At 43.8% G+C, this 25,869-nt stretch overlaps 1 protein-coding gene across 1 annotated transcript in view; it reads right to left on the bottom strand.

Moving 5' to 3' along the window:
* Window positions 1–25,869, bottom strand: part of LOC120044041 (microtubule-associated serine/threonine-protein kinase 1-like) — a 53,290-nt gene that overhangs the window by 13,764 nt on the left and 13,657 nt on the right. Inside the window, exons 3-10 of the mRNA XM_038988631.1 lie at window positions 8,305–8,402; window positions 8,109–8,184; window positions 7,452–7,527; window positions 4,158–4,394; window positions 3,506–3,715; window positions 2,798–2,899; window positions 557–689; window positions 356–423 (exon numbers count right to left, since the gene is read on the bottom strand). Of these exons, the coding sequence (XP_038844559.1) occupies window positions 356–423; window positions 557–689; window positions 2,798–2,899; window positions 3,506–3,715; window positions 4,158–4,394; window positions 7,452–7,527; window positions 8,109–8,184; window positions 8,305–8,402 (1,000 nt within the window). The remainder of the gene's footprint in view (window positions 1–355; window positions 424–556; window positions 690–2,797; window positions 2,900–3,505; window positions 3,716–4,157; window positions 4,395–7,451; window positions 7,528–8,108; window positions 8,185–8,304; window positions 8,403–25,869) is intronic.

Below are 25,869 nucleotides of genomic sequence, written 5' to 3'. Positions count from 1 at the left end.
CACCAGGTCCACAGGAGTGACGTCGTCTCTTTTTCCCCCAGTGCTACCCTTGTCTTCCTGACTTCTTGTCCAGTTAGCAGAATTTTGCTACCTGTCCCGATGGTTGAAGGAGGGTTGATTGCAAGCCTACAAGGCACGAGAAGATATCCTGCTTTGACTTCAGACTCTAATCAAAGCAAATGGACTCAATTGCGTAGGGTAATGTCCACTGTGCCGAGTAATTAGTAGAGGAAGCATATTCATTGGAGTCAGCAGGGCCTTGGACTACAGTTTGACTTAACCCAAAGGGACAGAGGGAGAGGGGGGTTGATGGTGGGTGGGCTGGGAAGAGGTGGAGTAGGGACAAGGTTCTCACCTCTGTTGAGTCGTCTGTTTCTGGGGTGAGAGGTCCCTCACTGTCGTAGCTGTCCAGGTTCACCATTTCTGGGGACATACAGAGGGAGTACGTATGAGCTGCATTTCAGCAATACATAGAGTGAGAAAGCAACAGTAGTCAACACAAGTCAAGGTTTCCTCTCTCTCTCCCTCTCTCTCTCGGACTCATTCTCTCGCTCACCCTCTATAGGGTCTCGTGTCAGTCCCAGCTGGCTGATAATGTAGCGAGGGATGTCCGTCTTCATCAGGTGTCCCTCCTTGGCGTGGTCCTCTGCTGCCTCCAGCAGGTGGTAGAACTCCTCTGGATTAAACTCCTGAGGGACAGGAACAGGGGGACCACATTCAGTGTGACACAGGTATAACACTACTTTAATCAAGATATAACTAATTTTATTTCCCGCACTACAGACGCTATATCAGTCCGCTAATACTGGATTAGTAAAGGCCCAGTGCACTACTGTTTTGAAGACATTTGTTTCAAATAATTATTCCGATTTTTCAAGGGGGCCCTCAGCACCCTCAGCACCCCTACTTCCCGCGTCTATGCATGTACCAAATATAAAATACTGGTTAAATGGGTTTCCATCACATTTTCAACTCCACTGATGATTTTCTCACACCAAATGTTTTATATAGCGAGTGAGTCATCAGAGTCATCAGAGTCTCACCCTCTTTTACACTACTGCTACTCTCTGTTCATCATATATGCATAGTCACTTTAACCATACCTACATGTACATACTACCTCAATAAGCCTGACTAACTGGTGTCTGTATATAGCCTTGCTACTGTTATTTTCAAATGTCTTTTTACTATTGTTTTATTTCTTTACTTACCAACACACACACACACACACACACACACACACACACACACACACACACACACACACACACACACACACACACACACACACACACACACACACACACACACACACACACACATTTTTTTACGCACTATTGATTAGAGCCTGTAAGTAAGCATTTCACTGTAAGGTCTACACCTGTTGTATTCGGCGCACGTGACAAATAAACTTTGATTTGATTTGTGCCCACACTGGTATTGGCACAGTACTGTTTCTGCGCCCTGCACGCTGTTGGCTAGAGCACACGCATAGCCTACATCATGGGTATTCAACTCTTACCCTACGAGGTCTGGAGCTGGCTGGTTTTCTGTTTTACCTGATAATAAATTGCACTCACCTGGTGTCCCAGGTCTAAATCAGTCTCTGATTAGAGAGGAACAATGAAAATAATGCAGTAGAACTGGCTTCGAGGTCCAGAATTGAGTTGATGAGTTTATTGTGGACAAAAGAGCGACATCATTTTTATTTGTCAAACAGCACCCAAGCATCGATGATGATGTCACCAGAATAAGACCCTCAAAATGTATTGGAAAGGAGCATCAAGATCATGACCTTCCACTTTCACCACCCTGTGAAGTTCATCATAAATTATTTAATCTGTAGCCTAAGAAACTGCATGCTTCCCTAACGAGTTGTAGTGGGAGGACCATACAACATGTCATTGCAAGACTCTAAGTTAACTTCCATTTGATGGGTTATTATTTCAAAATTTGAGCATAAAAGAGTCAGAGTGCAGTATAACTACAGTATGCTGCAAATACTGCGTCCAAAATAGCACTCTTTTATTTACAGCAGTAATTTAGCAGTTAGAGTGCAGTATAACTGCAGTTCAACTGCAGTACACTACAGTTATTCTGCAATTACTGCGTCCAAAATACCACAGTCAACTGCAGTTACTGCACTTTTACTGCAGTTTCAAAATTGCAATCTTTTTTTGTAAGGGCTTGTCTAACGTATTTTGTTTGGTCAACATTTGGAAAGTTTACGGGGAAAAAATGATGTTTCCATCAGGCCTGTCATGACATTTTTTTTACCAACATGTCCTTTACGCACATAAAAAGGTTGGATGGAAGCCAAGTTTATGAGGCCTGCTGGCTGCGTTCACCCAGAGGACAGGACTACTGCTCTACCAGAGACCCTGAGTCAGTCTGGGCTACACACACAGGCTCAAACTTTAAACGACACAGGCACGGTCTGTGAGACTCAGACAGCACTTCAGGAGGCCGCTGGTATTTGTAATACTGTAGCAAGGCAAATGGAGTTTAAACTAAATGCAAATGGGATTGCTAGCCAGTCAGATTGGGCCTTTTATCAAGGTGCTTAGTTGGAGCTCAGTATTTTTGCCCTACTGTGTAATAAACCCCCTGTTTAAATGTTTATAATGACTGTTTGTGCTCATATTTATTTAAGGAAATGAATTTGTCTTTGGTCCAGGACAGGGATATGGTCTGTTAAATAATTAGTGGGGCCATGGACCGTGAATGTGACTGTGAACACTCCCATGACCATTACCATGACTGTGATTGTGTTGAGAGTTCTGTTTTCTGTTCTCACCAAGCACTCCAGCAGCCTTGCTGGGCGAGAGATGATGATGAGGAGTTTCTTCACCAGCTCTGTGACGAAGGCCACCTCTGAGCTCTCTGATCGCTCGTACGCCTGAGAGAGAGAGAAATAGATGGAGGAAGAGAGAGAGAGAGAGAGAAACGTTGAGGGAGAGAGAGAAGTAGAGAGAGAGAGAGACAGACAGCAACAGACATAAAAATACCAAATAAATCAAAGCTTGGCAGCAACTTTGGATGTGAGAACAGTCATATTCCAGGCAAAACTAATCCAATCAAACAGAATACTGGCAACCCAGAATAATCAGACCGATTTAATCAACCCGCCAAACCAGGGGTGCAGAGGAAGTTCCGTGATAGGTTCTATCTGCTCACACAAATCACACACACTATTACACAATTAGCCTTATTTTACTCCTTTACTCGTTCTTATCCTTCTGAAAGGAGTAGTGCTGTCATTTGAAATGAGACGATAGGAACTAAATGTGCCTCTCAGCAGCCCGCAGCGTGGCCACCCAGACCTGAGAAGAGCCTGATATTGAGACAATGTGGCTCCCATTCAACAATTCCACTCAGGGCTATGCTGATGTTATACACTGCAACATAAGAGTGGCTTATGGGCAGCTCTATAACCCCAGAACTGACCTGTCCTGGCACCTATCATGACATCTTAGCCTATAGTTGCAGCGTTTCTGTGACTCACGTCATTGAGCAGCTTCTCCAGGTTCTCCTGCAACTCAAAGAAGTAAACAGTAGTGATGAGGCCCTCGCGAGCTTTGGACAGGCAGTCCCTGGACAGCTCTGCTATCTGATGGTGAATGAAGCTGATGACTCCGTCGGCCAGCGGCAGCACGCTCTCAGGGGAGAAGGCATTGATGAACTCTGCTAGATGCTCCTCCATCTGAGCCGTGGCCTGGGAGAGGGAGATACAGGAAACAGAGTTAGGAGAGTTTTACCCATGTCATATTTTACATTCAAAACTGAAATAGTTCAGTTGTGCTCCATTGACCAGTGGTATTTCCATCATTCTCACTTCCACCTGTTTAAAAGTAGACATAACTCCTGACATACAAATCAGAGAGGAGACAGCCTCGTTTCCCCTCAATTTCCATAGAAGAGAGTTTTCTATCTCTAACATACAGTACCACACACATACAGTAACACCATAACCTGCTTCCTTTTGATACCAGTCTGCTCTAACCAATCCTTATCCTTGCTTGCACTTGAAAGTGTGAGAGACAATTATGTTTTGTGTGTGTGTGTGTGTGTGTGTGTGTGTGTGTGTGTGTGTGTGTGTGTGTGTGTGTGTGTGTGTGTGTGTGTGTGTGTGTGTGTGTGTGTGTGTCATGTCTTACTTTGGGGAAGCGCTCTTTGTACACATGGTTCATCATGACAATCTCATTGTCATAGCAGGAGGGGGAGCGTCCAGGACTGAGGCTGCGGGAGCGCAGTCGCATGTGTGGTGAGCAGCGGCCCCCATCATCGTCGGTGATGCTCTCCGTGCTGCCAAAGTGCTTGGACAGGAAGTGCAACTCGTCCATGGTGGGCTGGAAGGGCAGCTGGTGCAGCCGCTCCTGAGATGAGCTGGAGGACTGGAGGGGGAGGAAGAGAGAGAGAAGGAGGAGAAAAAGAAGGGAGGAAGAGTGGAGGTGTTGGACAGAAGACAAAAGAGGATGAAAATTGATGTTCTCTCATACGTGAAATCCAGTTATTGTATTGGCCAGAACCATAGCTAATCATGTCCTCTGGTGGCTCTGGTAGTGGCTATACTGAGAAGTGGGGACAGTTAACCTCATCCATCTGTCTCACCTCTGAGAGACAGAGAGAGACACTAATGAAGTGAGCACAGCACCAGGGTCTGCTACATTAATCTGTCTCTTTCAGAATCAGACTCATTTACCTGCTGAGTCAAAGCAATGGGACTTCACATTCACCACTAACCACAGGCTCAATCCCAAATCAATCCCAATTGGCATCCCTGCTTAAAACAATCAGGACAAGGTTGGATGGAAGGACGGGAAGATTATCTCTGTCACTGCATTTCATGGTTATAAATGTTCTGTTATTCATCGATGCTGCTTTCTCAATATGTCTGCCAGGGTATTGAAAAAGCACAGTTTTCACTCCCAAATGGATCTGTCTCCACCATAGCCATGATCAGACTCAGTCCAGGGGAGAGGAGGGGACTCTGTAGTAGGACTGGTACTAGTTGTGAAGAGGGCACGATAACACCCTTTCCCACCCAGGAGACTGAAAAGATTTGGCATGGGTCCCCAGATTCTCAAAAGGTTCTACAGCTGCACCATTGAGAACATCCTGACCGGTTGCATCACTGCCTGGTATGGCAACTGCTCGGCATCTGACCGTAAGGCGCTACAGAGGGTAGTACGTACGGCCCAGTACATCACTGGGGCCAAGCTTCCTGCCATCCAGGACCTACTGTACATACTAGGCGGTGTCAGAGGAAAGCCCCAAAAATGTTCTCTGCTACCGCACGGCAAGCGGTTCTGGAACGCCAAGTCTAGGACCAAAAGGCTCCTTAACAGCTTCTACCCCCAAGCCATAAAGCTGCTGAACAATTAATGAAATGGCCACCCAATTATTTACATTGATCCTCCATTTGTGTTGTACACTGCTGCTACTCGCCGTTCATTATCTATGCATAGTCACTTCACCCCTACCTACATGTACAAATTACCTCAACTAACCTGTACACCCGCACATTGACTCGGTACCGGTACCCCCTGTATATAGCCTTGTTATTGTTATTTTATTGTGTTACTTTTTACACTTAGTTTATTTGGTAAATATTTTCTTAACTCTTTCTTGAACTGCATTGTTGGTTAAGGGTTTGTAAGTAAGCATTTCACGACAAGGTGAATTCGGCGCATGTGACAAATAAAGTTTGATTTGATTTGAAGCCGCCCTGCCAGCTCCATGTCTGGGCTCATTCAGATATATATGTGTTGTTTGTTGACTTATTATTTCCAGTGGGGGTATTTAGCTAAATAGAGCCTGTGGTGAATTTGGCATCGAACAGCGTGTACTTGCGCTATCTATTTTCTCCTCTTTTCTACTCTCCTCTCTCATCCCACCGGTCTGGTACTTATCTAGCTACCCTCCTCTGTTCCTCCCTCTCTCACTGGCCAGACGAGAGCAGTCCCCAGGCCTCTGATGTTGTGTTACATAAGTGAGAAAAACACAGACAGACAGACAGACAGACAGACAGACAGACAGACAGACAGACAGACAGACAGACAGACAGACAGACAGACAGACAGACAGACAGACAGACAGACAGACAGACAGACAGACAGACAGACAGACAGACAGACAGACAGACAGACAGACAGACAGACAGACAGACAGACAGACAGACAGACAGACAGACAGACAGACAGACAGACAGACAGACAGAGAGAGAGAGAGAGAGAGAGAGAGAGAGAAAGAAAAAGACCTGAGGGAGGAGAATCAAAGACAGAGAAAATGTGGGTAGAGATGATGTGTGTGCGGGTATGTGTGTGTGTCTATGAGTGTGTGAATGAGAGAGAGAAACTGAAGAAGACCCTGAGGCAATGACAGAGACAGTAAGAGTGTACCATAGTGTTAGAAAGAGAAGGGAGACAGAGACAGTAAGAGTGTACCATAGTGTTAGAAAGAGAAGGGAGACAGAGACAGTAAGAGTGTACCATAGTGTTAGAAAGAGAAAGGAGACAGAGACAGTAAGAGTGTACCATAGTGTTAGAAAGAGAAAGGAGACAGAGACAGTAAGATTGTACCATAGTGTTAGAAAGAGAAAGGAGACAGAGACAGTAAGAGTGTACCATAGTGTTAGAAAGAGAAAGAGACAGTAAACGTGTGCCATAGTGTTAGAAAGAGAAGGGAGACAGAGACAGTAAGAGTGTACCATAGTGTTAGAAAGAGAAAGGAGACAGAGACAGTAAGAGTGTACCATAGTGTTAGAAAGAGAAAGGAGACAGAGACAGTAAGAGTGTACCATAGTGTTAGAAAGAGAAAGGAGACAGAGACAGTAAGAGTGTACCATAGTGTTAGAAAGAGAAAGGAGACAGAGACAGTAAGAGTGTACCATAGTGTTAGAAAGAGAAAGGAGACAGAGACAGTAAACGTGTGCCATAGTGTTAGAAAGAGAAGGGAGACAGAGACAGTAAGAGTGTACCATAGTGTTAGAAAGAGAAAGGAGACAGAGACAGTAAGAGTGTACCATAGTGTTAGAAAGAGAAAGGAGACAGAGACAGTAAGAGTGTACCATAGTGTTAGAAAGAGAAAGGAGACAGAGACAGTAAGAGTGTACCATAGTGTTAGAAAGAGAAAGGAGACAGAGACAGTAAGAGTGTACCATAGTGTTAGAAAGAGAAAGGAGACAGAGACAGTAAACGTGTGCCATAGTGTTAGAAAGAGAAGGGAGACAGAGACAGTAAGAGTGTACCATAGTGTTAGAAAGAGAAAGGAGACAGAGACAGTAAGAGTGTACCATAGTGTTAGAAAGAGAAAGGAATCAGAGACAGTGAAGTAAGTCAGACAAAGGAGAAAGAGAAAGTGGAAGAAAGCGAGTTTGAAGAAAAGACTAAGAGCTTTTTAGGAAAATGCCATTGATGCATGAGATGAGACAAAGCAGGGTAAATCTGTGCTACCGTGGAGCTGGGCGTGTTGGTGCCATATCCAGAGGAGGGCAGAGATGCCAGGGACCATCGTCGACCATCCGCCCTTCAGAGGAGAAAAACAATGTACAGTATTAAACCTGAGAGCATCAGACCTATGCCCAACATCCTCAATGCATCCACCAATCGAACTAATATGGAAATATGCGAATGAGGCAGCGCCTGCATCCTGTATAACACAACTGATCCACAGTATTGTGTTAGTCATAAGAGCCATCCGAAGGGAGAGGGAATAGAGTGGAGTGGCCTGGCCATTGTGTTTCTATGGGGCTGCAGCATGCTGCAGTGACAGACAGGCAGAAAGATTTGATAAACACGAGCAGTGAGTACAGAAAGCTATTACTGCTCCTGCCTCTAACTCTGACTGACTGACTGCATGGGAAGAGAAGGGATGACTGGATTGGACCTCTTCACATGTGTAGGTTGTTGTGTATCTCAAACATACATACACACATTCCTACCTCCTGGCTAGGCCCTTTGGTTTCCTCTCACCACTGACTCTGAGAGGTGTGATCATTCTCACTGGGAGGTGCTAGACCTGCATCTAACTGGTATTCACCTCTCCCTCCCTCTCTCACACACACATACACACGCATGCATACACACACAGTGTCAGGGAGCTGTTACCTTCTGGAGGAGGCGAATGAGAAGTGTGCCGGGGTGCTGGAAGAGAAGTTGCGTGGGCTGTCCAGAGGGCTACTTCCTGGAAACATAAAGGAATGGGAATAGAGAAACAGACAGAGCATGGGAGAGGAGGAGAGGTACTGTATAATGACGTGTTTACAGTAAGATGTTTCCAGTCCGAGATGGCTGTAGTACGTACCGAGGTGTACAGGGAGGGGCAGAGGAGAGTGTGGGCGGTGGGGCAGAGTTGGGGAGGTGGTGGACAGGATCAGACTCTTCCTGTTACTGGTACGACAACTGGAAACACAGAGAAAGACAAATAGAGGGAGTTTTATGAACAATGATGTATTAGCAGGAGACCTTTTGTGAAGGTTTAGTGTGGTACATAAAAGAGAGAGTGTGTTACTGCAAGTATGTGTGTGTGTTTGTCTGTGGTTTAGTGTGTTCAAGTGTGTGTGTGTGTGTGTTTTCAAATGTGTGTGTGTGTGTGTGTGTGTGTGTGTGTGTGTGTGTGTGTGTGTGTGTGTATGTGCGTATGCAGGGCTCACTGCAGGAGGACCAAGACGATAAAGAAAATTCAATTTGCCATCAATCCCCAGCCGTCTCCTCTCATGCAAGATAAGGGTGAAGAGTAGGAAGGAGGGAGAGATACAGAGCGAGAGAGAGAAAGAGAGAGAGAGAGAGAGAGAGAGAGAGAGAGAGAGAGAGAGAGAGAGAGAGAGAGAGAGAGAGAGAGAGAGAGAGAGAGAGAGAGAGAGAGAATGGGAAGACAACAGGATCCTCTCAAATCCACAGGAGACCCTCAATCCTAATTGGAACCTCCACTCCACACACTCTCCTCCATGTCGTACTACACATGATGACTCTATCTGAGTCACACACAGGCGTTCTCAGTAACGGCACGAGGCCTCTTTAATGGCACTCTAAAAGCCCACAGCTCAGATCCATTTGAAACACACTCAGATAGCTCCATCACCAGCACTATGGCATATTGCCCCATCCACTCCTCTTTAATACTGTATGCACTACTAGTCAGTCAGTGTAGCTTGGCTTTACCGTCAAGGAAAGGAGGAGAGATGCTGCGTTCATATGCTGGTCGGAAATAGGAAACTCGAAAATGGCAAGTGTATAACTACAACCAGTTAGAAAGATATTCCTAGTTCCATATAGCACGTGAATGCGGGAAGAGTCCTGCTGTTTTTCCACATCCTACCTCTGTCACACAGGGGAGAGGTTATATAGACATGCCTGTTGCCATAGCCACAGGAAGTAGGGGTGCTGAGGGTGATGAAGCACCCCCTAAAAAATCTGGATAAAAAAAATATATATATATTTTTCTTCACAAAAGTGGTGCACTGGGCCTTTACTAGTCCTTTATTAGCGGACCGGTGTAGGCCTCTGTAGCGCGGAAATATTTTTTTTCCCCAAAACGTGCCTCAATCCTTGAACAATACAACATTTAACTGATTGAAAGTAAGGGGATATCAGTGAACAAATTCCATGGTCAAGGCTACGACGGCGCCAGAGCAATGAATGAAGCTTACTCACGTGTTCAAAAGTGCATATCAGACCGGGAGCCTTATGGTTCTCAGGCAGGCCTAACTCTTTATGTGTTTAAGTTTAGAAAACTATCTCTCCGCAGAAGCGACAGTTACAGGGTTGGTGAAAACAGCTTGATTGCTCTAGCAACATCCGGGAAACTGGGCAGATGGGAATGGTACTTCAAATACAGAAATTGTACAACATCTTTAATTGAGCCTCTCATTCTCCTTCCACATATTATTGAAAGAGATAAATTGCATCAAAAAGTTATTTAACAATCTGCAATATTTGAATTTCCAACTTTAATTACTGAACAAGTAATTACATTATTGCCGCCAGCAAGCAGTCTAAAGATGGCAGCATTGCGACACCATGTATAGTGTCGTGAAATGTTAACATGAGGAAAGGATGACCAAATAGGCCTACCAATAAACATTTATCCATTAGCTAAAGCTCTAGGCTACATTCCTTAGCACCACAGAAAGCCCATCATCGAATAGATGTCGCAATTTCAGCACCATGGACAGTGATCAGAAGTCTATACTTTGTGAGTGCCTGTCTGGTTAACGGGAGGACGAACTCCTACCATGTGGGGATCCAGAGAAGCTACTTTATACCAGTGGCACAGATAGGGGGGTCTACTTGCGTCAGAGGACCTTCCCCTTTGCCATCCCACTCCTCAAGTGCCCTTTTGGGTATTTTTCTGTATACCGTTTTTGTCATTGTTGTTCTGAACCCACTGACCCCAAGTCGTCGTGATGTCATCAAGTAACACTTGATAACACTTGATTTAAATAGCCATCCATATTAGGTCTGGTGGTTAACTGTTACCGTGACAATCCAATCGCTAACTCAACGACAAGCCGATGCTGATGACCAGTGCAACAGTGGTGCAATTCCATCGAGGTGCAATTCCCACTCTTTCTTCCTTCCGACTGGGCAGTAGCAGAGAGGCAGCAGCTGTGTCCCACACCTCTGTGAAGCTAGCCACAATAAGGATTAGCCACAATAGTGGAATTTGTGCCTCGCCTTCAAAATTAAAGTCCCCAATTAATACTGACCAAAACAGATAGTGATAGTGGAATAATGCCATATTTGGACTAGATATTCATGCTAAACAAGGTTGGAATGTTGTTATATAACTTAAAAATAAATACAATAATTTATTAATTGGACAATAAACAGTAAAAAAAAAACAGTTAATTGGTGGCATAAATATATGCACATGTACAGCCTTGCCTATAGAGTGTGCACCCATGAAAGGGGGTATCAGACTACTGTACAGTGACACCCACAGAACACAACTATGTCTCGGGTCAGATCTTGGGTATTCGGATTATGAGTGGACCCAAGAAGAATTCTAATCCCCACTCAACTATTGCTACATGACATATGTCATCAATTTAGGGCACCACGCATATCCATTCAGCCTTTCCCAGCACACAGGCAGATACGTGAGAGGAACTCTCCTTGACCACACACATACACAGCCCCCCCCCCCCCCCCCCCCCCCCCCCCACTATCACCACACCCCACCACCACACACACAGTTTCTTTGACGTTGTTTCAGAGGAGTGTTTTTCCATCTGAATAAATGCAGAGTCACTGGCACTAATGGGCTGATTGCTGAGTCATGACGTGAGCTGACTGTAGGATCACCCAGTCGGACAGACACAGAGGCAGTCGCAGAGACAACCTCCTCTATTCCATTGGGAGACAGTAACAGCAACCAATCACAGACAGTCTAGTCAGGCTGCAGGTAATGCTAATGATTAGCATGACTCTGCAACAAATCAGTTCAGTCAACCCCTGTGTTTGCTCTATCTGTTTGTTTCAGTTGTGAAGATTATACTCCTGTGCTTGTGGTTATTACTGAGAATGTTGATAAAGAGTTGATCACAAAACCAGCTGTTAGCCTAAACCCAAATATCATCAACCACTAACCAGAGTGAGTTCATTCATTTTTGTTTTCATTACCTATCCTATAAAATACGATCTGTCATCAAGCTTATAGTTATGGTCATTTAAGGTCTCGACTCTTTAGCCTTTGCTACTGATGGATGCCTCTGTAATCCTAATTTGTGGCCCTCATCCCCAGCACTGGGCCTCTCCAGATTCAGTCCTAATTCAACGTGAGGGAGAGGTTTTGGAGACGTATTAATTAACGTTTCATTTCACTGCAGATGACGGTGGGAGCAGAAAGTGCCAGCGAGCACATTAAACACTGTTTCACTTGGCTTTCATCACGTTCGTGGTTAATTGTTTCTTCAGCGACTGGGGCTATTTAAAGGAGTGCAGGGCGCTCTGAGGCATCAGTGAGAAACCCAGAGTACAAAGAGCCTCACTGGCTGAGATTCTACTTCTGTGGTTCTCAGACTAGCAGGATAAATGCACTCTCAATGCCGTGGGAAATAAATAGGGCTAAGTGTTCACACATATATGTACACACGCACACAAAGGCATGCACGCAAACGTACACACATGCAATTTAAGATGCACTACATGGCCAAAAAGGTGTGGACACCCCTTTAAATGAGTAAATTTGGCTATTTCAGCCACATCCGTTGCTGACAGGTGTATAAAATCGAGCACACAACCATGCAATCTCCATTGACAAACATTGGCATTAGAGTGGCCCATTCGGAAGAGCTCAGAGACTTTCAACGTGGCACCGTCATAGGATGCCACCTTTCCAACAAGTCAGTTCGTCAAATTTCTGCTCAGCTAGAGCTGCACCGGTCAACTGTAAGTGCTGTTATTGTGAAGTGGAAACATCTAGGAGCAACACCGGCTTAGCCGCGAAGTGGTATGCCATACAAGTGCACAGAATGGGACCACCGAGTGCTGAAGAGTGTAGTGCGTAAAAATCATTTGTCCTTGGTTGCAACATTCACTACCGAGTTCCAAACTGCCTCTGGAAGCAACATCAGCACAAGAACTGTTCATCGGGAGCTTCATGAAATGGGTTTCCATGGCCGAGCAGCCACCACAAGTCTAAGATCACAATGTGCAAAGCCAAGCGTTGGCTGGAGTGGTGTAAAGCTCGCCGCCATTGGACTCTGGAGCAGTGGAAACGCATTCTCTGTAGTGATGAATCACACTTCACCATCTGGTAGTCTGACAGACATCTCTGGGTTTAGGGGATGCCAGGAGACCACTACCTGCCCCATAGTGCCAATTTTAAAGTTTGGTGGAGGAGGAATAATGGTCTGGGGCTGTTTTTCATGGTGAAGGGAAATCTTAACACTACAGCATACAATGACATTTTAGAGTTACATTTTTTTTTTTACTAGGCAAGTCAACAAATTCTTATTTACAATGATGGCCTACCGTGGAACAGTGGGTTAACTGCTTTGTTCAGGGGCAGAACGACAGATTGTCAGCTCGGGGATTTGATCCATCAACCTTTTGGTTACTGTCCCAACACTCTAACCACTAGGCTACCTGCCACCCTGAATGATGATTCTGGCCTTCCAAGTTTGAGGCAACAGTTTGTCGAAGGCCCTTTCCTGTTTCAGCATGACAATGCCCCCGTGCACAAAGCGAGGTCTATACATAAATAGTTTGTTGAGATCGGTGTGGAAGAACATGATTGAACTGCACAGAGCCCTGACCTCAACTCCATCAGTACACCCCCTTACTCATTATTTAAAGGGAAATTAGTGTTGGTGTAATGGATTTATAATTTAGGACCAGTCCCCCACGGCCCCAGGGCCCAGGCACATTCTCTGGTTGCTCATTCAGGGTCACAGGCAGACAGGACAGTGGGGAGATGTGGCTGTTTGTTTCAGCCCCAGTGACAAAGGCTGGACTGAACCGGCTGACTCCACACAACCTCCCAGCTGACAGGCTGCTCACTGCCTGGGGCTTCTCACTGAAGAGGAGGGAGGGAGGGAGATTGAGAGGAGGGAATAAATTAGGAGGGATGGAAAGGAAGGGAGAGATGGAGAAAGAAATATAGGTGGGGAGAAGACATGGAAAAGAACAAGGGCAAGGGAAGAAAGGGATGGATGGATAAAGAAAATAAAATCATGTGGAAGAGAAAAAAGGAGGGAGGAAAGAGAGAGAGAGACAAAGAGAAATCAGGTAGGGAACGGGAGGATGTTCTCCCAGTGGTGCTCATCATCCTTGCATGTGTAACCAGTGTGAAATGGCTAGCTAGTTAGTGGTGCGCGCTAGTAGCGTTTCAATCGGTGACTTCACTCACTCTGAGACCTTGAAGTAGTTGTTTACCTGGTTGTCGATGTGTTCAGAGGGTCCCTGGCTCAAGCCCAGGTTGGGACAAGGAGAGGGACGGCAGCAACACTGTTACAGGTGTAAGGTAAACATGACCCAGTTCTTTCACAGTGCTGTACACACACACACACACACACACACACACACACACACACACACACACACACACACACACACACACACACACACACACACACACACACACACACACACACACACACACACACACACACACACACACACACTATAATGTAAACACATGGAAACATAGCGAACACACACATTCACAAAAAAACACAGGCCCTTCTGCTTGAACAAAATGCCTGACAAATAGGAGCCCTCATCACCTTATTTATGCTTATCCTCTGCCTTTTCATCTATTCCCCTTCTCTCTTCCTCCATTCACAGCAGAGGGAACAGACCTCATTAATACTGAGCAAACCAAACCATGTCTCCCTCCATGCTAACAAACAGGCAGGTGCAATATTGTATTATATGGATGAGATGACAAATTTGAAACTGACTATATTCTGAAGGACAAAGAGAATGCGAGAACGTGAAAGACAGCAAGAAAGAGAGACACACAGAGCTGCGATGGAGGGAGGAAAAGAGAGAGAGAGAGAGCAAGAAAGAGAGAAGCTGAGGTTGAGTTGAGGTACAGCAGGTCTTTTACATCTGGCACTGGAGAGATGGATAGAGGAGGGGGCAAAGAGATGGGTGGAGAAGAGCTGAGACTGGTAGAGAAAAGGAGGGGAAAGATGGATAGAGGGTAGCGTGAGCGATGGGTGGAGAAGGGGAGATATTAGTAGAGGAAAGGAGTGGAGAGAGATTTAGGTAGAATAGGAGACAACTGGGTACAGGAGAGGTGGGAAGGAGGTAGAGGAGAGAGTTAGTGGAGAGGAGAGAGCACTGAGCAGTGGGCTCAGATCACATGTTGGCTTGTTGCTACGCAATGTGCAGCAGAGGAGACACAGATAAGAGTTGAGAGAGGGTGACCAGTGAGACGAGGAGAGGAGACAGAGGAGAGAGACACCCGACTCCGTAGTTATTCAAGTTCACAGACCATGTGAGATGAAAATAAAATGACAAAGGAGAAGCAATAATGTGAAAGAGAGAAAGAACAAAATACGGTGAATGTATGATGTGGGTGCAATAAGAATTTTTAAAAATGGTGTAAACAATTGCTACAATAGTACCAAAGATTTTTGTAACTAACCCAAGATAGACCACAGTCTGTCGTTTCCATTGTGAGCAAATTAAGCATAGTGGGCAGAACAAGCATGGAGATGGGCAGAGCCAAGCACGAGCTAGCGAAATCCTATTGGCGGGGTCTAGCATGTATTAGCATATTTCCGTTAGGGAACGCCTACTCTGCGAAGTGTGTGTGTGCAATAACTCAATTCGCCCCTGCACCCCTTCTAAGGGACTGTACGTTATTTATAATGAGGGTTACCTGAAGAAAATCAGACCACTCTGAAATGAAAATGGATGGCCCTCCTTTCAGTAAAATATATTTTTATCCGACCCTACCTGAACTTTTGAAAAAAAACAAGTGACCCTCCCCTAGACCCAAAATAATAGTGGATAGCAGAGGACATGCCTACCATTTATCCTCACTCCTAGCATAGAACAGAGCCTTTAGATATGCAGTTTTAGAAACTGTCCTTCATTTTGTAAGCATTAGCCTGCATGGCAAAGTAGCCAGAAGGTTGTGGATTCACATTACACCGCAGACAACGGTAGCTGTGAAAAGATCTCCATTATAATTAAAACACTGCATGAATGTATCATCTTATTTGTGGTCTAAGAAAAAATTGCCTTTTATAAAAGCATTTCATGCAATTCTACATTATTTTACATGACTGGAAACAAGCAGAATCTTGTAATAGCACAACAGCGCATGAAAACAATGAGCGCATGCTGCAGCACCGGAGAGGTTGTGATTTCTATACAGGATCATGTTTAAAAAAGAGGATGGTCTAAGTTTGGAACACTGCTAAAGTTGTCTATCAACTGTAAAAATTGAGCACAACAGAACCAGTTACAACTGATGTTTCTAAAAGTAAATTCAAAGGCTCTGTAGAATGACTGTATAGCCTAATAAGGCATTTTTCATTTCATTATTATTTAATTCTAAATACATTAAAAAAATTAAACTGCAGAGGAGTATTTCTGCCTGTAATAATCCCATTTTGTGGGGAAAAACTCATTCTGATTGGCTGGGCCTGGCTCCCCCATGGCTGCGCCCCTGTCCAGTCACGTGAAATCCACAGTGGTGTAAAGTACTTAAGTAAAATATACTTGCTATACTATACCTGGCTATCAGCGGAGCCTTGTCTGGCACCGAAACAGTTAAATATAAAAGTCGTTTTTTGGGGGTATCTATACTTCACTTTACTATTTATATTTTTGACTACTTTTACTTTTACTTCACTACATTCCTAAAGACAGTAATGTACTTTTTACTCCATACATTTTCCCTGAAACCCAAAAGTAGTCGTTACATTTTGGATTCTTAGCAGGACAGGAAAAAGGTCAATTCATGCACTTATTAAGAGAACATCCCTGGTCATCCCTAGTGCCTCTGATCTGGTGGACTCACTAAACACACATGCTTTGTTTGTAAATTATGTCCTAGCGTTGGTGTGTGCCCCCTGGCTATCCGTAAAATAAAATAAAAAACAAGAAAATGGTGCTGTCTGGTTTGCTTAATATAAGGAATTTAAAATGATTTATACTTTTACTTTTGATACTTAAGTATATTTTAGCAATTACATTTACTTTTGAAACCTAAGTAAATTTAAAACCAAATACTTTTATACTTTTATTCAAGTAGTATTTTACTGACTTTCACTTTTATTTGAGTCATTTTTTATTAAGGTATCTTTACTTTGACTCAAGTATGACAATTGGGTACTTTTTCCACCACTGGTATGTTGTTTAATAGCTTGTGGAAATGTTGATCATCAATTAGTGACAGAATCACACATTACTTCCTAAGATAAGTACATGTTTTGTCTCTTCGGCTATAGAATGTTGTAGTGCAGCCTCTGAATAACAAACCAAAGATATCCCTTCAGCATCGGAGTCACGTCTTTCCCCTGCATTTTATAGCTTGCTTCTAGCATAAAGCTCTGCGGACTAAAGTGTTGATTAAGATCGCATTATATAATCAGGCCTTTAAAAAAAACATTTATCTAAAGCTAACAAGGGATAGGCCCAGTGGCGATTTTAGCCTGTAAATCCTGGTGGGGCTAACTCCCCCCCAAAAATGAATTGCACTATAACGGTGACAAACGGTGCCCACAATCTGTTAGAGCTTACATAAAGCTGTCCCAACAGCAGAGCTTTCTTTTCAGCACCATGGAGTGAATCCTTACCACCGCTACACCTGGCTATCGGCGGAGCCTTGTCTGGCAGCGAAACAGTTCATTCAGCCTCATTTACTGCCTTTTTAAAAACAGCTAATATTTTTTATTTAACTAGGCAAGTCAGTTTAGAACAAATTCTTATTCTCAATGACAGCCTAGGAACAGTGAGTTAACTGCCTTGTTCAGGGGCAGAACGACAGATTTTTACCATGTCAGCTCAGGGATTTGATCATGTAACCTTCAGGTTACTAGTCCAACACTCTAACCACTAGGCTACCTGCCACCCCGTATGGCTGACTTGCTTAAACAAATGTGGTTTCTACTGACAATTTAGACGTACAAATGAGCATTAATGAGCGAGCTAGGATGGACGTAGTCAATATAACTATTTGTTCAGCACTTCTGAAATGTACAGCAACAGAATTCAGAACATGAGCCGTTCTTACAGTATTCTCCCTGTACACCAAGTCAGAACTGTAGGATAAATAAAGTGGGCATATGAGCAGACAATGAAAGCTCTTACAATATTCAATGATTACATTTCACTAAAACAGGCTATGGGCTACATGTGCACCACCAAGTCAGAACAAATGGCTAAATTATGAGGGGAAAAGGGGCCAAATTATTAGGGTGAGGCACATTGGCTAATAACAGCTTACTACACAACATACACTTAGTATTACCTTCTTAGCTACAGTATACATATCTCCCTGGCATATTACAGCATTTATGCAGCAGCATACAAGACATTTTTGAACTCACCATGTTGTGCTGTGCTCACTTGAACAGAAGGGTGGCGCGGAGGTCCTTTGTGGGAAAATTTTGTCATCAAACTTTGTCATCAAAGTCTGGCATTCTCTGGATTTATGGTGCTTTCAAGACAACTGAAAACTCAAAGAAAAAAAACCAAAGTCGAATCATGATGTTAGTGATCTTCAGGTCGGAGCTCTAGAAAGAGGCTCAAGTTCCAGACTTGGAATTCCAAGTTGGATGACTGTTCAAAACGTATTTTCCCAGTTCGTTTTTTCCCAAGTTCCCAGTTGTCTTGAACGCACTGAAGTCTGAGATTTCCCAGTTCCGAGTTTCCAGTTATTTTGAACAAGGCAGAAGTCATGCTGGATTGACAGCATGACCAATGTATTCAACCTTTTCTGGCCTATCGTGTTAAATGTTTATCCTTGGAAAAGAGACGCTTAAACCGAGACCATACACCCACTCCACTGAATTTATTCATCAAAACTCAGACCTTTCTGTGCCACTGTAAGCACTGAGCCAATCATTTTTGGCTATGAAAATAACAAACATATATCTGGTGTCACGTTCTGACCCTAGTTCTTTTGTTATTTCTTTGTTTTAGTGTGGTCAGGGCGTGAGTTGGGTGGGTAATCTATGTTCGTTTGTCTATGTTGGGTTTTTCGTTTGGCCTGGTATGATTCTCAATCAGAGGCAGGTGTCGTTAGTTGTCTCTGATTGAGAATCATACTTAGGTAGCCTTTTTCCACCTGGGTTTCGTGGGTGGTTATTTCCTGTTTAGTGTTTGTGTGTTTCACGTTACGGGACTGTTTCGGTTTTCATTTTGTTAGTTTGTATTTTGTCGTATTCATTCTCATTAAAAGTCATTATGGATACGTACCACGCTGCATTTTGGTCTTCCGATCCTTCCTACTACTCCTCGTCAGAGGAGGAAGAAGAAAGCTGTTACATCTGGCACATCCCCGAATCTAAAGGTCTACCGCCAGCACTTAGATTTACTATTGCAATAGGTTTGGTTATTTTTTATTGAACTAGGCAAGTCAGTTAAGAACAATAATCTTTACTCTTATTTACAATGATGGCCTACCCCAGCCAAACCCTCCCTAACCCGGATGACGCTGGGTCAATTGTGCACTGCCCTATGGGACTCCCAATCACGGCCAGTTGTGATACAGCCCAGGATCGAACCCGGGTATGTAGTGACGCCTCTAGCACTGCGATGCAGTGCCTTAGACGACAAATTACATGACCCTCTAGAAAAATACTAAACCCTCCCCCTGACTGAGATTGTAAAAGCATGACCCTCCCCCATTTTCCTCCAGGTAACAATTGTGTACATTTCGACCACTCCCTAAACAATTACATTTTTTCTAAATTTTGGCAAAGGGTAAAGTCTACAAAACTTAGTCCAGTTTTCATCTATGAGAAAATGTGCAGAATGTCAGCCAAAACCCATCTTGCTACATCTTCTCCCACTGCCGGCCAGTAGGCTTCCTCTCATCACCATATTTGGTGGTGAGTGGAAATTCCAACCGTATGCTTCAGATTTATACATCCGGTGAAACATCTGGCTCATTGTTCTATCTGTGATAGTACTGTATAGGCTACACTGTGTGACCACAATCGATGACATACCAATCAAAGAAAACCAGGGTAGAGAGAAGAATATTACAGTGAAAAAGAGAGTGCCTTGTCTTGTCCTCTATCCTGACACTCAACAACTAGAGCCATCAAGAATCTTCTCAGTCAATCCAAAATCACACATTCCTTCCATCTCCCAGCATCCTCTCCTTCTGACCTCCATGGGCTGGGACAAAGTTGCCAGCATCAGCACATCACAGCAACCCAATCTGGACAGACACCCGAGGAGAGGCGATGCCACCCCAGCCTGGAAAACTGTCTACACGACTACTGAAATATTGCTACTGAAATGGATATACGGAGCTGAGAGTTCCTAAAAACACACAGAGATAAAGGTGTTAAAATGTACAGTATATTTTATATATGAGGGAACCTTTGTCCCAGCCTACTGTATTTCTACACTTTATATACATATGATGGATGTGGCTTTATTATCCCTGAGAGTTTAAACACTGACAGATGTTGAAATGGACATGCCAGCCCTCAAGCAGAGCTCTGGCGAACACAGCTTTGTCACATCTCCACCGGACCACATAAGGATGCTGTGTGTTAAATGTCAAATTGTGTGGCCTAATTTCATTACCGCCACCAGAGAAGTCAAACAGAGCCTAGTCACCTTCTACTGACCCTCTTACAGCTGTCTGAGACACAAGTTCCAGATCCTCATACAAGATGCCATGAGGCACAGATCTAGGATCAGCTCACTTTCCCCAGATCCTTATAAGTGTACAAAACAAAAACAAACTTTTTAAGTAAGAAGTAGGCATTGGTGTGAAGCCGAAAAATAAAGGATATTCACGAGCACTACAATTCCTACTCCACCCATGCTCTACCAAGGTTTTTCAGCACACAGCTTTGACCTAATACAATAGCTACATTGGTCTATTGTACTTCAAACAATGTGTATGCAGGTTGCTTAGAATTTAAACCTTATCAAACACCCACAGTAACTCAATATTAGGAAGTTTTTGTTTATATATATTTTATTTATCCTTTATTTAACTAGGCAAGTCAATTAAGACCAAATTCTTATTTACAATGACGGCCTATACCAGCCAAACCCGGACGACGCTGGGCCAATTGTGCGCCACCCTATGGGACTCCAAATCACAGCTGGTTGAGATACAGCCTGGATTCAAACCAGGGTGTCTGTAGTGACGCCTGAGATGCAGTGCCTTAGACCACTGCACCACTCTGGAGCCCATTCTAAACTTTGGTGTTCTTAATGTTTTGTACACTCAGTGTATGTAGACATTATAGTTTTTGCACCATAACACAGCAATACAGCAAGTAAAGTAAAAAATACACAGTAATGACAAATGGCAACAGAAATAATGTAGTTTAGTACATTATTTATTTATTTAATATTAACAGCTGATTTTCCAGAGGAAAGTGAAAAACCAGAAACCCATTTAAGCCAATATGGAGTAAACTGGAAAAATATCCCTGATCTCATTTAACAAGACAATCTAGCAAGCTACTGGAAAATATACAAATAATCAACATATAGCCTACCAATGAACTATTCACATACATTCTTGACTGTCACATTAGGTGGCACGGAGAGCAAGGCACAAAGTGCAAGAAGTGACACAAACTGCTCTGTGTTCTGCGCCAGCTCCCCCTGACATCCTACTTCTCCCCCTGGCATCCTAGTCTTCCACCTCGGTGGAAACGACTTGGGATATACCAAGGGGACGGCACTGGCGCAGCAGATGCAAAGATTTAGAGGTGGTCATCCAAATGTTTCCCGGGACAACGGTGGTCTTTGATATCACGCAGTGGGGCCAGAGGATAAACAAGTGCATAGAGAGGGCCCGGCACTCTATCAATCATCTGGTATATGCATTTCAGGGAACACAATCCGCCACCTTGATGTCAAGCAGTGTGTCCCTAGGATGTCCCGTAGGGATGGAGTACATTTGATGGATGAGGGCAACAACGTATTCCTTGAGAGTTTAGAGTTGGTCTCTCCAGTCTCTCCAGCGTGGCAGTTTCCCAAGGTTTGGTGTTGACAATGAACTTTACTTAGCTAGCTAGCTGTGCTTTGTGGAAGAATGTGGGAGATATTGTCAACATTGAGTCGTGCCGGTTCATGATCAGTCCATACAGCTAATGTTAAAGCCTTGTTAGCTTATAGCTAGCTAGTTAGCTAACATTACTGGCTAACATTAGTTGGCTAGCTAACTGGCAATAGCACCCAAGGACGTTCGCTATCTTATTTGGGATTATTTGTTTGTGCTCTGATTACATGCAAGTTTCAAGGCCAACAGTTTACACAGATGACTTCAGTCATGTGAAAAACCTTCCATAGCAAAATATAGCAAGCTTCCTTTGCTTGTAGCTTGCCTCTCATCTGACTGGTGAAAGCTAGCTACTAGCGCTGTTGCTGCGCAATCCAAGTGCTTTGGTCTGGTTTTAGAACTCCTGACATTCGGCTTAAAAGATGCCCAGCTAACATTGAGCTTCAACCAATGCCATACTGTTGTGGGGGCTATAGCCAGTTAAGGGAAATCACAACTGACCATAGATCAGTGTCTAGGGCAGTGATATTCAAACGATTTTTTCGCCAAGAGTTTCTGGCCACCCCATCGGCACTCCAATAAAAAAAGAAACCAATAAATACATTTACTCAATAAAATAACAATTTTCAAATTATCTTTCTCAAAAACGTTTGTATATTGTCCCATACAATAATCTTCACTCTTAATTTTTAAAATTTTAATTACAACCCCAACATTGAATACCACTGGTCTAGGGGCTTACTTCAAAGCTAGAACAGCTTTTGACGTTGCAGTCTCAGAGACAAAACATTAGCTTCTTGTTATTGTCTTTGATTAACAAAGATCCCTTATTTTGTCTAGAAACATAGAGGCTGACAGAGAAACAGGACAGTGTCAAGAGTGGCATTCTTCCGATTCAGTATTGAGGGGGTAGACTTTTCCTGGAACTGAAGTCAGGCTCCGACGGGACTAAAGAAGATCAAAGAGAATAAAAGCCCCATTACTCCACTGAAATGATTTTTACTCTAAGAGAGGAGTAATGCTACCACTTCCACCAAAGCTACTGCTATTGAATCCAAACATCCCCTGAGAGACAGGAGACCACTCAGAAGGACGGATTCTTTGGTCTGGCCCAGGTATCTTGACACCCCACTTACCTCCTTCGATGTGTGATATGTGTGGTATTGGTTGAAGGTAGATTCAGCGAAATGACATTGGCACGAGCAGCACCGGAGATATATTGAGATAAATGAGATGCAAGACTTCACTCTCACAGTCACACACAGTATCTGCATATGTGCACGGGTTCGCTTCACACTGTGAACAACGTGGCAGCCAGGGCACCAAAACAGTGGAGAAGTTGAGCCTTGTGCTTCAATGCTCTTAGTTGTTGTGAAAATTGACCCACTACGCTCTTTACTTTCTGCATCTACCTCATATTACTGAGTCTACCTTTAAGTACTGTGTAATAGTGGTCTGATGGCCTTGTTTGTTTGTAAGGGTTAAGGTGTGGCCATTAGAGAGGGAGAGGTATGTGTAGGTGTGTGTGTATGGAGGTGTGTTTGTGTGTGTGTGTGTGTGTGTGTGTGTGTGTGTGTGTGTGTGTGTGTGTGTGTGTGTGTGTGTGTGTGTGTGTGTGTGTGTGTGTGTGTGTGTGTGTGTGTGTGTGTGTGTGTGTGTGTGTGTGTGTTCCAGGGAGGGGTTGGGGATGGAGACGTGTTGTTTTCACTCTGATCTTTTTTGTGATGAGGTACACCTGAGCCCAGCACCTGAGGGACATACACTGTCTGATTATCAACACTCATTATCTCTCCTTTTATCTCTCCTTCCCTCTTTATCTTCTTTACCTCTCACTCCTTCCATCCTGAACACACCCACCCACTACATCTGTATTTAGCTCACACACACACGGAAACACACACACCCCCACATAAAAAGAGGAGAGACTCGTGTGTACGCATGTGCCTGACTACAGCTGAATGGACACTCATCCCAGGACGTTCTCTCGCTCACTAGCTCTCTTTCTCTCTGTCATCCTCTCTTTCGTGTTTAATCTGTAAAGAGCTGGATACGGACAGAAAGAAAGAAGGAGAGGGAAAGAGAGAGAGAGAGAAAGAGAGCGAGGCCTGTGCATGTCTTCACTGCTCACATAACCCCAGTGTGTTGGTCCTTGATGGAGGCTGAGATAGAGATATTACCCTTGGGCCCTGTGCTCTTACTCACTCCCTCTCTCTCCCGCTCTCATTTTCTCTACCCCTTTCTTTCTCCCTCACTCTCTCTCCTCACTTGCTAAGCCACTTTGACTTGAGGATGTGACTGGAAGATAATGTAGTGTGATAATGGCATGTCCATTCAAAACAAATAGGGAAAGATGTTGATAACTTAAAATGGTAACACAGACCGATAGATCTATTACACTGCAGTGTAATGGGAATATAGACATGTGTTTGAAAATAATAATACAGGGGCACTATGAGATGATTGAACACACAAATTCATATTAAACTACTACCATCAGCACAACAGACTTCTTGTTAATCAGCATGCTGACTAAGTCAAGTATTTTCTGTCTGGTGGGTGCTTGTGTGTGTTGGTGTGTGTGTTAAAACTGCAGTAATAACAGGCCAGAGGCAGCCTAATCCCTGGCCAATCAGCAGGAGAGAATGAAGTCATTGGGAGTCAGAGGGACTGGGGCACAGTAGGAGAACTTCTCTGAGATTAAAGCAAAATGATGTTGATCATGGCTAGAACTAACTGTTTTATAATATTCTGTGTCAGAGAGCTACAGTTGAAGTCGGAAGTTTAGATACACCTTAGCCAAATAGATTTAAAATCAGTTTTTCACAATTCCTGACATTTAATCCTAGTAAAAATTCCCTGTTTTAGGTCAGTTAGGATCACCACTTTATTTTAAGAATGTGAAATGTCAGAATAATAGTAGAGAGAATGATTTATTTCAGATTTTATTTCTTTCATCACATTCCCAGTGGGTAAGAAGTTTACATACACTCAATTAGTATTTGGTAGCATTGCCTATAAATTGTTTAACTTGGGTCGAATGTTTACGGTAGCCTTCCACAAGCTTCCCACAATAAGTTGGGTGAAATTTGGCCCATTCCTCCTGACAGAGCTGGTGTAACTGAGTCAGGTTTGTAGGCCTCCTTGCTCGCACACGCTTTTTCAGTTCTGCCCACAAATTTTCTATAGAATTGAGGTCAGGGCTTTGTGATGGCCACTCCAATACCTTGACTTTGTTGTCCTTAAGCCATTTTGCCACAACTTTGGAAGTATGCTTGGGGTCATTGTCCACGTGGAAGACCCATTTGCGACCAAGCTTTAACTTCCTGACTGATGTCTTGAGGTGTTGCTTCAATATATCCACATAATTTTCCATCCTCATGATGCCATCTATTTTGGGAAGTGCACCAGTCCCTCCTGCAGCAAAGCACCCCCACAACATGATGCTGCCATGCATCACGGTTGGGATGGTGTTCTTCAGCTTGCAAGGCTCCCCATTTTTTCTCCAAACATAACGATGGTCATTATGGCCAAACAGTTCTATTTTAGTTTAATCAGACCAGAGGACATTTCTCCAAAAAGTATGATCTTTGTCCCCATGTGCAGTTGCAAACCGTAGTCTGGCTATTTTATGGCGGTTTTGGAGCAGTGGCTTCTTCCTTGCTGAGCGGCCTTTAAGGTTATGTCGATATAGGACTCGTTTTACTGTGGATATAGATACTTTTGTACCTGTTTCCTCCAGCATCTTCACAAGGTCCTTTGCTGTTGTTCTGGGATTGATTTGCACTTTTCGCGCCAAAGTACATTCATCTCTAAGAGACAGAACGCGTCTCCTTCCTGAGCGGTATGACGGCTGCGTGGTCCCATGGTGTTTATACTTGTGTACTATTGTTTGTACAGATGAACGTGGTACCTTCAGGTGTTTGGAAATTGCTCCCAAGGATGAACCAGACTTGTGGAGGTCCACAAAATTTTTCTGAGGTCTTGGCTGATTTCTGTTGATTTTCCCATGGTGTCAAGCAAAGAGGCACTGAGTTTGAAGGTAGGCCTTGAAATACATCCACAGGTACACCTCCAATTGACTCAAATTATGTCAATTAGCCTATCAGAAGCTTCTAAATCCATGACATAATTTTCTGGAATTTTCCAAGCTGTTTAAAGGCACAGTCAACTTAGTGTATGTATACTTCTGACCCACTG

This window comes from Salvelinus namaycush, chromosome 3 (genome assembly GCF_016432855.1).
Source record: "Salvelinus namaycush isolate Seneca chromosome 3, SaNama_1.0, whole genome shotgun sequence".
Lineage (NCBI taxonomy): Eukaryota > Metazoa > Chordata > Actinopteri > Salmoniformes > Salmonidae > Salvelinus > Salvelinus namaycush.
Note: the sequence above shows the minus strand (reverse complement) of the source record. Positions and strands in the feature narration are given on the sequence as shown.